The sequence below is a fragment of the Moschus berezovskii genome, chromosome 19, assembly GCF_049115385.1.
Source record: "Moschus berezovskii isolate FMDL1 chromosome 19, NW_MosBer_1.0, whole genome shotgun sequence".
Lineage (NCBI taxonomy): Eukaryota > Metazoa > Chordata > Mammalia > Artiodactyla > Moschidae > Moschus > Moschus berezovskii.
Genome location: NC_142478.1, coordinates 35,773,612 through 35,788,064, shown reverse-complemented (window position 1 = coordinate 35,788,064; position 14,453 = coordinate 35,773,612). Strand labels below are relative to the sequence as shown.

Sequence of the window (14,453 nt, the reverse complement as noted above, 5' to 3'; positions counted from 1 at the left end):
GAGACATGTATTAGAAGCTTCAAACTGGCTAAGTATGGAAGTCAGGAAAATTCACCAATAACTTCAGCCATAAAGACATTGCAAGTATTTCCAGAAAGCACTCCTGGTCACCTTTGCAGGGCTGTAGTGAGTGATTCCCAGAACAGTGACTGCTTTGTTTTTGCCCTTCAGATTATCATGTAACTCTCACCCACTGGCACAAACTGAACCTGAGTCCTGCTGGAAGGGAGTCTGGAAAGATGATAGTTTTCTAACTTCCAGCCCCGACAGTATGGAAAGATACAAGTGGATCTGAGTGTCAACAGAGAATGTCTGACATAGAAAGATCCTCTTATTGCTCCTATTTTACATTGTAGGAAGCTGAGCCTATGCTCTGGTGACTCTAGGACCAGAGCTGCCAAAGCTGGATCATAACCATCATAATCTCCTTTTGTAAGGAAGTCATTTGAAGTAATATATTAATTTTACATACTGTCCCTCCTCAGAGTTCACTTCAGTTTCCATTTGCATAACTGTGGATAATCCAGTTGATCAGGGGTGATGTAAACAAGCATGCAGTTGAATACTTCATGTAAATCTTGTATTTTTTAATTAATATAATTCTTTGTTTCCAAATTCTATATATATAGGCCATCCAGTAAAACAGGCAGTTAAGTAAAGTCTGATAATTTTGCTTCTTTGTTTTGTTTTGCATTTCTTTGTACTATTTTGATATACAAACAGTATATCAAAAATCATGGTGACAAATTGTTACTCCACACACTAAATTAGAAATGCATTGTTTGAATGTATTAATACATATTTATAATATATATTTAATGTTCTTTGGAAAGGTAATCCCTCAAGTATCACTTTGAGTTCCTTTTCTTCCAGCTAGTCTTTACCAGGTAACCTGACTTAGAAATGTAGAGCTAATGCACTAAAATGTCTCAAAGAACCAATCAAAGCTAATAAGCCATAAGACAAAATTAATACTGAAGCACACATACACCTGACAGAGTGAATTTTTAAATATTCATTCTGGTTAAATTTTACTTCTGTTAACATTAAGTACTATAGTGAAGCCGTCTTCAAAGTCTGTATGTATTCAGATATTTTTGGATCATCAGAATTATTTCAAAGCACCTATATTTTCCTACTCTCTTTATTTCTGTGGACTTTCACTGCTGTTTTTCAGTGATTCTTAAAGTCTGTGGTATTGCAAATTGGAACTGTGAGAGTTTATGAACTTCCTGCTTAAAATAATTCTCAGCCATTGCCCCATCTCTGTCTCAAACACACACACACACATACACACACACACACATACACACACACACACACACACTACTGAATATTTCATGTGAAGTTAGAAATTGTACTAAAGATTGGAAAAGTAAGTGTTTATGAATTGAGGGAAGCTGAGAGACTTACCCTAAGAATCCCTCATAGGGAGTGGTTAAGTGTTAGCTCAACAAGGAATTTTTGTGTAGAACATCCTGTAAAGATGCAAGTATAAAATGAAAATTGTGGAATGATTACAACAAAAAGATATGAAGAGATATAGTTATTATTCCTATTGCCATAATATTCCTGATATATTTATTTTTTTATTTTCACGTTTGTGATGATAGGATCACATCATATACATGGAATAAGAATATTTTTATTTAATGAATTTAGAGGACTTTAGAGAAAACAAATTTGTTTGTATAACTTGTTTCTCAGATCAGTTTTTCTTCGTTACTAAAAAAGAACCAAAAAGAAACTGAAAAAAGAAATCGTGATTCATCTTCCATTACAATCACTTCGTTTCATTGTTAAGAGCATTTTTCTATAATTTAATTTTATATCACTCAATGGGGCTTTGATTAGCTATACACAGAGTTTGTTAGACAAGATGAATACATTATAATATAGTTTGTGAACTGAAGTGAAAGTCGCTCAGTTGTGTCCGACTCTGCAACCCTATGGGCTATACAGTCCATGGAATTCTCCAGGCCAGAATACTGGAGTGGGTAGCCTTTCCCCTCTCCAGGGGATCTTCCCAACCCAGGGATTGAACCCAGGTCTTCCACATTGCAGGCAGATTCTTTACCCGCTGAGCCACAAGGGAAGCCCATAATATAGTATAGAACATCTGAAAAATTAAGGTCTAGATTTTCACAAAGCTTAATAGTATAAGAAATTGAATCTACTGTCAATATGCCCCAGTAAATCAAAAGAAAATATCTTTCATATTATTTATGCCTCAGAAGTTCAGGGAATCCTGGAGGAAAACATCAGTCTAACAACTACAAATCTAGTATTTCATTTCCTGTACAAGTGTAAGTTTCTTGTGTTTACTAGAACACTAATTAGAAACTAAAATTATAACCAATATCCACATAGGATTTGTCTTCCTGCTCCCAAGTTTTCTGTTTTCAGCATACCCTGCATTAAATCCTTCATAGTAATGAATGACATTAGAGAAGGCAGCATGGATATGGAACTTATTTCCAAATCTGGGTCTCTCTTAACAGAATTAGTTCAGAGCCCCTTTACCCTTTCCTCTTCACTTTCACACATCTGGATGCATTTTAGGTGTGGTATTTGGAGTAATTCCAGGAGTGTATTCCCAGAGGGGGAGGTTTTTCTATGCTCTCTAGTAAGTCCTGATATTTCAGGGGAGGATGAGATTTGTCCATTCATCACTTTTATGTCACTTGACAGTATAAAAAGGAATTTTTTTCCAGGCCTGTAAAGTTATTTACAGGTCGTGCATAGTAATTTTACCAAGAAACTTGGCAAACATTTGCTTTTACGAAAATGGGAGTTATAACTAAGAGTCATTATTTCAGAAATCACAACAGTCATATATTAACATTGTCAATGATCATGTGACCTGGAAACCAAAGAATATAAACAAACTTTACTGGACAGATAAGAAATGAAAATTTCTATGAAATACAGAAGAGTTGTTCATAGAAGACTGGTAAAGAGCTCGGTTCTTATTTTGATTTTACTTCCAAGAGTGGAATTACACAATTTACCTCAAATGATACATTAACTCTATTAAAACATTAATAACAGGTTCTGTTAGTCTAGAAACTTCTAATTTCTATGGACAGTAAGTTTGTATTTGTAAACATCATAAATATTATGTGTATCATTATATAATCATTTGTAGTCACATTTAGGTCATATTTGTATATGTTTTAAAATACAAAGGAAGGCAGTTTTTTTTTTCCTTTTTGCTTTTAATATTAGCAACCCTTATTTAAGCATAATATTTTTGTTTTGTTTCCAATGAAAAACCATAATGCTTATTGATCAGGAAATTTAGATGAGCTCTTTTCATAGTGCCTTTCATAATAATAGGAAACATTTACATCTCATGCAAAAAAAACAACTACTTTCTACCAAAATAATAAAAAGGCTTGTAAGCATAAACATTCAGAATAAATAGCATGCATATATTATGGAATTATATTTGTTAATAAAATAGTCAGTTTAGATAAAAATGGACTTTGTTAATTCCACATGGTTTTCCTTCTTCTCTGTATATAAATACAAAAGGTGGAAAAATATTTGTGGTATCTGTTAATAACATATGGTCTTCCCTGGTGGCTCAGTCATAAAATACCTACCTGCCAATGCAGGAGACCTGAGTCTCCTGGTTTGATTCCTGGGTCAGTAAAATCCCCTGGAGGAGGAAATGCAACACACTGCAGTGTTCTTGCCTGGGAAATCTCATGGACAGAGGAGTCTAGCAGGCTACAGTTGATGGGGTCACAAGAGAGTCAGACATGATTTAGCTACTAAACATCTAACATATATGACCTAAGCTATTAAATTGAAGCCTACACAAACTTTGGGATATCAGAAATCATAGCTCCACAGGGTGACTGAATTTAACAAGTTAGAATAAGTTTAGGTCAACTTTCTGTTAAGTGTTAGTCACTCAGTTGTGCCTCTCTTTTGTGACCCCATGAACTGTAGCCTTACCAGGCTCCTCTGTCCATGGGATTTCCCAAGCAAGAATACGGGAATGGGTTGCCATTTCCTTCTCCAGGGGATCTTCCCCACCCAGGGATTGAACCTTCCTCTCCTGAAGGAGATCCTGCATTGGCAGGCAGGTTCTTTACCATTGAGCCACTTGGGAAGCCCTTAACTTTCCCTAATGTAACATTAAAATGTGCTATTGGAACAAGTGAAACTTGAATACACATCCTTGTGGAAAAGATCATGGATGATCACATCATATTCGATTTATGTTCAACATTTCATCACACCTTCTGCCCCAGAACATGAAGGCACATGCTAAATTTCTCCTGTAAGTTTAAATTGTAATTTTGGAAAGTTTGAATGTACCTTTGCCTCCTATTATGCGTTCATTTTCATCTTTAGCAATTCCTCTTCTCCATGTGCTAGGAGCTTACATCTCCCAAAGCTATCTATAATAAATAATGTATATCAACACCATTAATTGATGAATATCAAAGCAATGAGATCAGTTTATTCCTCAAAACAGCTGCTCTGACAGTTAACATATATTAATAGAAAAAGACTCCTTGAATTCAAGAGACATAAATGCCTCTCTTTGTGCAAGCCCTATCAGCATACTTCAAGCCTCAAGGCAATGACAAATATTGTTAATTGACTTGCAGCACTAAGTTAATGATGCAAGATTTCGTTTCACAGTGTACAACACAGCAGATTGTTTGTACAAGAAGCATGTTAGAGTAATTCAAACTGCAGCATTCTCTGATGCTCATTATGCCATCAACACTAACATTTAAGTAGGTAAATGTGCGCAGAACAATACAGAATTTGTTGCTGACTTCGAATTGGGTAATAGAGCATAAACTTTCCAAACCCTCGAATAATGCATTTAAAGGCTTTATGTTGATTCGAAGTAAAATTAGGACCTCTTTCCATCACATAAACGAAAAAAGTTTTTTAATAATAACTTCAATTGCAATATTGAGTTTCAAACTGTATCTTTAAATCTAGTATGGCAAGCTCTTTGATAATAATTGTAAAATAAAAATATTACTCATTAAATACTCAAGCTAGATTTGAATGGTAAATAATCTACCATTATTTTGGTAAATATATACTCTAACACCATGCTCTAATACCAACAAATAAGGCTATTTTACCCAAACTCAATAAATTCATCTGTTCAACCTGTAGAAAGTTACTTCTTAAATTTTTGACAAATAAGAAAATAAAACTCTGGCTTAAAGTAAACTGTCAAATAAAAGATTGATTTTTTTTTTTCTCCAGCCAGTCTGTATTTATATTGTTTACTTAAAGAATCAAATTCTACTGATAGTTTAGATTTAAAAGAAATTCATTCTCAAACTAATATTTTCTCAGTTTGTATCTGCTTCTATTTAGGTAGTCACTGTATGTTTTAATATATGAGGAAGTCTTTATTTTGAGGTTTCTTTCCACATCTCACTTTGGACTAACAGAAATAGTTTATAGTTTGAATTAAACTCAGATGTCTTTGTTAAAATCTTATTTTGTAAGGGGTAAATAAGATAACTAATTTACATAATTTAAAAATTTTTCTTCTGTTTCTTTTTTTAAAAAAAATAAAATTTAAGGTGGTTTTTCCAATAGGATCCAAACAAGTGTACAGTTGAGATTTATAGGATCAACAATTTGGGTTTTATTACTCATACATTTTTCTTGGAGAGAACATATGTCAAAATATTTGAGTAAGTGAACATGGCCATCCACCCTAAACTGATTAGCCTTTGTTCCCCATTTCCAGTCTTTAAGAAGTAAAGTTTGTGATTTTGTAACCTACATATATCTGTTCACAATATGAATGTTATACTAACCGTCAGTTCAGTTCAGTCGTTCAGTCGTGTCCGACTCTTTGCAACCCCATAAATCACAGCACGCCAGGCCTCCCTGTCCCTCACCAACTCCCGGAGTTCACTCAAACTCACCTCCATCGAGTTGGTGATGCCATCCAGCCATCTCATTCTCTGTCATCCCCTTCTCCTCCTGTCCCCAATCCCTCCCAGCATCAGAGTCTTTTCCAGTGAGTAAACTCATCGCATGAGGTGGCCAAAGTATTGCAGTTTCAGCTTTAGCATCAGTCCTTCCAATGAACACCCAGGATTGATCTCCTTTAGCATGGACTGGTTGGATCTCCTTGCAGTCCAAGGGACTCTCAAGAGTCTTCTCCAACACCACAGTTCAAAAGCATCAATTCTTCGGCGATCAGCTTTCTTCACAGTCCAACTCTCACATCCATACATGACCACTGGAAAAACCATAGCCTTGACTGCTGCTGCTGCTGCTAAGTCGCTTCAGTCGTGTCCGACTCTGTGCGACCCCATAGACGGCAGCCGACCAGGCTCCGCCGTCCCTGGGATTCTCCAGGCAAGAACACTGGAGTGGGTTGCCATTTCCTTCTCCAATGCATGAAAGTGAAAAGGGAAAGTGAAGTCGCTCAGTCGTGTCCGACTAGTAGCGACCCCATGGACTGCAGCCCACCAGGCTCCTCCGTCCATGTGATTTTCTAGGCAAGAGTACTGGAGTGGCTTGCCATTGCCTTCTCCAACAGAACAGGAAAAACAAGACATCTCTTCAAGAAAATTAGAGATTTCAAGGGAACATTTCATGCAAAGATGGGCTCGACTAGATAGCCTTGACTAGACGGACCTTTGTTGGCAAAGTAATGTCTCTGCTTTTTAATATACTATCTAGGCTGGTCATAACTTTCCTTCCAAGGAGTAAGCGTCTTTTAATTTCATGGCTGCAATCAGCATCCGCAGTGATTTTGGAGCCCCAAAAAATAAAGTCTGACACTGTTTCCCCATCTATTTCCCATGAAGTGATGGGACCACATGCCATGATCTATGTTTTCTGAATGTTGAGCTTCAAGCCAACATTTTCACTCTCCTCTTTCACTTTCATCAAGAGGCTTTTGAGTTCCTCTTCACTTTCTGCCATAAGGGTGGTGTCATCTGCATATCTGAGGTTATTGATATTTCTCCCAGCAATCTTGATTCCAGCTTGTGCTTCTTTCAGCCCAGAGTTCCTCATGATGTACATGAGAAATAAATTTAAGGGACTAGATCTGATAGATAGAGTGCCTGATGAACTCTGGAAGGAGGTTCGTGACATTGTACAGAAGACAGGGACCAAGACCATCCCCATGGAAAAGAAATGCAAAAAAGCAAAATGGCTGTCTGAGGAAGCCTTACAAATAGCTGTGAAAAGAAGAGAAGCGAAAAGCAAAGAAGAAAAGGAAAGATATAAGCATCTGAATGCAGAGTTCCAAAGAATAGCAAGGAGAGATAAGAAAGCTTCCTCAGTGATCAATGCAAAGAAATAGAGGAAAACAACAGAATAGGAAAAACAAGACATCTCTTCAAGAAAATTAGAGATTTCAAGGGAACATTTCATGCAAAGATGGGCTCGATAAAGGACAGAAATTGTATGTTCTAACAGAAGCAGAAGATATTAAGAAGAGGTGGCAAGAATACACAGAAGAACTGTACAAAAAAGATCTTCATGACCAAGATAATCACGATAACGTGATCACTCACCTAGAGCCAGACATCTTGGAATGTGAAGTCAAGTGGGCCTTAGAAAGCATCACTACGAAAAAAGCTAGTGGAGGTGATGGAATTCCAGTTGAGTTATTTCAAATCTTGAAAGATGATGCTGTGAAAGTGCTGCACTCAATATGCCAGCAAATTTGGAAAACTCATCAGTGGCCACAGGACTGGAAGAGGTCAGTCTTCATTCCAATCCCAAAGAAAGGCAATGCCAAAGAATGCTCAAACTACCGCACAATGGCACTCATCTCACACGCTAGTAAAATCATGCTCAAAATACTAACTGTACCCATAAAGAATATTAATCTATAGCTTTATTCCTTGCTTCTTTTAACACAGCTTTAAAATAAATTTTCCCGAAAGATGAAAAGAAGAAAAATTATTAATGAGTGTCATACACATGTGAGAAAAAAAATGGATGGAATGGGATGTGACATTCCTAATACTAAATAAATAATGAATAGTATAGTCAATAGATCTTATTTTATTTTATTGAGTGACACAGATACTGTATTAGGTCAAAAAATACACTTTTCTACAATCTGAGACAAATCCACTCAGAAAACACTAGAGAAAAGAGTTCTCCCATGACAGAGCAACTCTCTAGTGTGATAGTTTGTTATGAGCTTAGAATAAATTTGTCCTCCCTGTTTTCCAGTATGACCCATTACAAAAATACTTAAAACTTAATTTCTGTGCTTCTAGATTGGTAACTTGTTTATTTTTCATTATTTCCCCTTTAAATAGGAAGGCATTCTGAAATTGTACTGTTTTGTCTTACAAGATGAGATTCCCAACTTTATTTATAAAGGAAAAATGTTATGTTTATGACCCTGTGATACAGAAAATTGTGTTCAGTTAGTGGTGTCATAAAACCTGACTCACTTAAAATGTCAAACAAACCAGACCAAGTGTGGCTACACAATCAAGACATAATATCAGAACTAAATTAAATAAAAACTTTGTGTTCCAAGCATATTTATTATGATGAAATGGATTATCTAGGCACAAACAACATTGTCTAGTAGATAAAACTACATGCTTTCATGAGACATTTAATAAAGGCATTAGTGCAGTCATGCTGGGAAGTAGGAAATAGCTTTACAGAAATAAACTCTCCCTCCTATCAATGAATGGAAATTAAGAACTCTAAGAAATATTTTGATTTCTTGGGAAATTAAGAAACATCTGATTTCATTTCTTAAGATTGAAAAACTAAAAACTATTCTAACAAATATGATATTATAATAATTTACAGTTACAGAATAGTGGTATTATTGATAAATTTATATTCGCATAAAATACCCACACAACATCACAAGAATAACAAAACACAGATGGGACTAGCTTTATACCTTAAATTTTGCCTACTAAGTGACTACTTATTTGATCATAGCTGTCTGAAACCTAGATTTCGGAGCAGACCAACAATGGTTTATATCATAGTTTTATAACTTTTTAGGCAAGGGATTACCCCCCAAAGACCTCTTCTCCTCCATCTGTGAAATATAAATGTTTCCTGTTGTATGGATCAATTTTCCCCACTAAAATGGAGATACCATGGAAAGACATTTGTCTATTTTTTAACTGTTACACCTTCATTTTTTAGCATGCCTGGCCCATAATAGACGTTCAGTTAATATGAACTGATTCAATGAACAAAATGATGCATTAAAAGTCTTTATACACTGAAATATATGCTGATTAGGTGTTATTATTTTAGAAAAAAAGATGAAGCATACATACATAATATATAGTTAAGAATAAATCTTCCTAAGCATTCGAAAATGTGTTTGATGGGTTTTTATTACTTCTGATTCTGCTTTACAACATGTGTGTTAAAGTTAAGGAATATTTCTCGAGAATGAAAGAATTGTAATTTGGCAAATAAGCTAAATGAGATTTATTCCTACCTTTGAAAAATCTGTGTTAAGGAAGTCTCTATGGTGAAACTATAATGTAAGAGTTTCAGCTTTCTAGTTATACTATATAAAAAATGAAGTGGCATCGACAAGAGAAAATAAATTCAGTGAAAACATTTAAATATGTTCACCATTTGTGATTTCCCTGAAAACAGTAGTTCTTTCCAAGATAATTATGCAAATTACTTCCTAAATATTACAATGCACATCTTTACAACAGGGCAACTAAATAAGTCTGAACTCTAATACAATATTCCAGTGTCCTCATGTGAAGTGTACTGTTCTTGTATTTCTTTTCTTCAGTGATAGGATCTCTCAGGATACATTATTACATATGGTTATGCAGAAATGGTGTTAATGTATTTATGTAAATTTTTAAAAATGAATTTGATACTTTTCAGGGAAAATGTGTGAATCTCCAGTCAATTACTGTGAATGTAACCCCTGCTTTAATGGTGGTTCCTGTCAAAGTGGTGTGGAGTCCTACTATTGTCATTGTCCATTTGGTAAGTATTATTTAGTGGTTGATACAAAATATCAATCCATTTTGGCAGAGTTTAGCAGTTTTGTTTCATTGTGTCATGGAGTGCTAAGAAAACGTTAATAGTTTCACATAGGAGGTTTTATTAAAGGAAAATCTCAAAGGTTTAATATTTTCTAAGTTAATTATGGAAATACCATTGAATATATTGTTTTGATCCTTACTAGAAAAATAATCTGTCCAAGATAATTAAATCTGAGGTTGTCTCTTCAGGACATTTTCTCATAAAACTTCATGAAAGTCTGCTTTTTAGCCTAGAGCCTATCAGATGAAAACTCCTTTAAGTGCAATTTAACATCACTCTCTACTAAAATCTTTAAGAATAGTTGAAACATTTTGTTTTGCTTTTTTTTTTTTTAACATTTGTTTTTTGCATTAAATCAGCCTTTTCTGTTAGAAGGATTTGGTAACTTGACATGCAGTTTTTATATAGGCTTTGTAGATAATATCATGTAACTAATTAAAATTCAGAATAATGTATTCTGTTAAGGAAGAAAATTGCTAAAGAGAATTTTTTTTGTGTACATACATATTTATTCATCATAGTGGAATGAATTTAAAGATTCCTTCCAGGTCTCACCCAAATGTTACCCAGCCCTGGGACAGCCAAGAACTATGAGAACAGCTTTGCAGGAAGCTTTTAACTTGGTTTGTTTCTTAGGTTAGTGATTATTCCCTTTATTTAAAGGCTGCTTTACTCCACAATATAGTATTCATCTCCAGAGGTCCTGCTGTAGTTAGAGATCCTGTCTATTTTCCATAAGTAAGACAGGAACAGATTTTTTCTATTTTTATCATTGAATATATTTATTACAGCGTTACATCGACCTGAAAAAATGAATTTCAATGTATATTAAAAAGAGTTTGAGGTTTCTGTGCTGTGCTTAGTCATTCAGTTCTGTCCGACTGTTGGCACCCAATGAACTGTAGCCTGCCAGGCTCCTCCGCACATGGAATTCTGCAGGCAAGAATTCTGGAGTGGGTTTCCATTCCCTTCTCCAGGATATCTTCCCAACCCAGGGACTTAGCTCAGGTCTCCCCATCTGAGCTACCAGGGAAGCCCATAAATACTGAAGTGGGTAGAGTGTCCTGGAGAAGTCAGGGGATCTTCCCAACCCAGGAAAAGAACCAGATTACTTACAGATTACTTGAAGACAGATTACTTACCAACTGAGCTACAGTAATCAGTAAATTAACAATAATTCATTTTCAAGTAATTCCATGACTATCCAGTTTTGCTTTTCTAGAACACAATATCAAAAGAGTGATAAAGGGAAGCAGAATATGAAAATATCTAATTGTAAGCCTTGTATTTTAGCAATGGTTCTGAGGCCTAGAAATTGAGGGCTTTGTCTATAGTCAAACAAAGAAAAATGAAAAGAAAAAAAAAAACTATCCCAAAATGATATAGTGATTATAACACAATTTTATTTTCAATCCAGAATGATATTCACAGTCCCTCTTTAAAAAAAAAAAATATCTTTGAGATTCTCACCAATAATGCACTTGAAGCAGTAAAAGGCAGATCATGTTCAAAATAACCACAATGTTAGATCTCCTAAAATTTCTTTCTTTCAATGATCTCTTTAAAAAAAAACAAAAAACTTTTATTTTATGTTGGAATATATTTGATTAACAATGTTGTGTTAGTTTCAGGTGAACAGCAGAGTGATTCAGTTATGCACAAACACGTATCTATTCTTTTTTAACTTCTTTTTCTTTTCTATTAGGTTGTTACATAACATTCAGCAGAGTTCCCTGTGCTATACAGTAGGTCCTTGTTGGTTATCCATTTTAAGTAAATTTAGATTTTAAATTTCTGCAGATAACCACAATCGAATTTCATGGTTTAACTTGTGTTTTGGAAGGAAAGATAAAGGGATTGGAGTGGGAAAATTATTTTTAAGTGACTAAATAAAGATTTGTACATTTAAAAAAATTCCTTTGCATTTCATCTGTACATATGAGGATATAATATACTTAATAATAAAAAAGAACAAATTGTTGCTGCAGTACAGCTGATACAACAGTCATTGCCTTTTGGGTAGAAGGGTTTTGGGGTCCAAGTAAACCTTCTCCTCACCATACCAGAGATCCTCATGGGCAAGGGACTAGCATAATAATATAAATTACAGTAGAGAGAGATCACATGTACTGGCAGTGTGCATTTATGCCCTATCCCTTCCAGTGGAAAAGGCAAAAGAAACATTATTTAAACTTGCATTTTGTCAGCTGGAAACTGAAGCCTTACAAGAGAAAGCAAATCAAAACTAAAAAAATCCTGAAACAATACAGATTTGAGAAAAAATAAATAGAATTAAAAGAAAAAAGTAGTATAAATTGAATGTAGGTGAAACATACAAATAAAAATGGCAAGTGAAACACTTCAAATAAATAGCTGGAAGCAGTTACATGTGAATCCTATAAAAGAGCATCTTAACTATAATTTTGAAGTTGGAAAAACTTTTACACTGTTTACCTTCTCACAGGTGAAAGAGCTGTTGTTTAGACTTAATTTTTTTTTAAGCTTATGTTTTAGAAAGAAAACATAAGTACTTAAGACTTTATAAGAGAGCCAATATAGTTATGTTTAAATATGTGAATAGCTTTGTATACACTTGATATTTCTTATTAAAGTAATTTGAATAATTTCTTTTGATCTTTATGTAGGTTTGTTTCATGGCATTCCACTTGGAAAGCCAGTTTTGAATCCTCATTAAGATGATTTCAAAGACAAAAATTTACATTTCTCTAGAAATGATAACAAAAATCTTTAAAAAGATAGCATAGTCTATAACAAATACTATCATTCTGAAAGTACAGTATCAATTTAAATAAAATGTAGAACATCTTCCCAGTACCTATATACTTTCTCTATATATTTATATTCAAATTTTAAGTATATTTTCATATATTTATTAAAACAACCATAAGAAACCTAAGGGAACACACTGAAAATTTCTCTTTAACAATCTACTTCCTTTTGTATGCCTTATTTTTCCTTTGTATTTAACTCTGATTACTCTTTCTCCATGTTTAAATAATCTGTATATAATTAAATATATATTTAATGTAAACTTGAAATTTTATTCTATATAAAATTTATATGATAGATATATTTATGACATACACAAATAAACATATGCTGTATATAGGTTCAGTTCAGTCACTCAGTTGTGTCTGACTCTTTGCGACCCCATGGACTACAGCACGCCAGGCTTCGCTGTCCATCACCAACTGACAGAGCTTGCTCAGACTCATATCTATCGAGTTGGTGATGCCATCCAACCATCCCATCCTCTGTCATTCCCTTCTTCTCCTGCCTTCAATCTTACCCAGCATCAGGGTCTTTTCCAATGAGTCAGATCTTCGCATCAGGTGGCCAAAGTATTGGAGTTTCAGCTTCAGCCTCAGTCCTTCCAATGAATATTCAGGACTGATTTCCTTTAGGATTGACTAGTTGGATCTCCTTGCAGTATATATGGTATATATGATATATATAATACATATAATTCTGATAATTTTTTGCGTTAATGATTAAAAATAAATTAAATAGATTTCCTACTCATTTATAATAAATATTATCTCAGCCTTTACAGAAAAAAAAAAATGACACAAGGAAATTCTAGGCCATTTTAATTTAAAGAACATTTGGATATAAAATGTAGCATAGTCAAAACAACCAGATGATTAGTAGATCTGGCCTCAAATTTTGGCTCTGTTTCTCATAGTTCCATGACCTTGGACAAGTTTTAAATATTCTGTAAAATGATGACATTGATTTCTTCTAGCAGAACAATTCCCTGAATCTAAATTTAATGCATTTACATGAGATGTACAGCCAAAATGAAGGAATGAAACCTTTGCAAGTTAATAAGAATTATGATATATTGGCATGGGTTAATTTTCCGATCATTTGCTACAGTCTACTAATATTTGTGGGAAAAGAATTTTGGCATAGCATTGTAACATCAATAAAACTCATTTTTCAAGTTTGAAAAAGAACCAGCACAAACAAGTGGGAATGCTGAATTTCAGAAAAACAGAAAGCTATTTCAAAGTAGCTGCTGTAAATCATACCCAAAGAGGGTATAAAACAAAAAAAAAAAAAGAGAGAGATAAAAACTTAGACAGTTATTTTCATCCCTGAAAGCAATGATTCCTTTTCTTAATTTTGGAACTCAAAAATACCACAAGTACAGGAACTAATTTTGTTTTTAGTCAAAAACAAATTTACAATCCTTAGTTGAATTAAAATTGTTTTTAAGAATTGTATATTATGAAGGAAGTAACTGGGTTGAAAATGAAAGCATATTGAACTTTAAAAAGATTGACAAAATCACTTTGAACGTTTTCCAGGAAAGAAACCTCTTCAGACATACTCCATTCCACTAATTCTATTTTTTAAAAATAAGGCATAGTCAGATTAATTAAGATGTG

At 34.1% G+C, this 14,453-nt stretch overlaps 1 protein-coding gene across 1 annotated transcript in view; it reads left to right on the top strand.

Annotated features, from left to right (window-relative positions):
* The window catches only part of FAT4 (FAT atypical cadherin 4), a 183,898-nt gene that overhangs the window by 140,237 nt on the left and 29,208 nt on the right, over window positions 1–14,453 (top strand). The window contains exon 10 of the mRNA XM_055405783.2: window positions 9,874–9,978. Coding sequence (XP_055261758.2) covers window positions 9,874–9,978 — 105 coding nt within the window. The remainder of the gene's footprint in view (window positions 1–9,873; window positions 9,979–14,453) is intronic.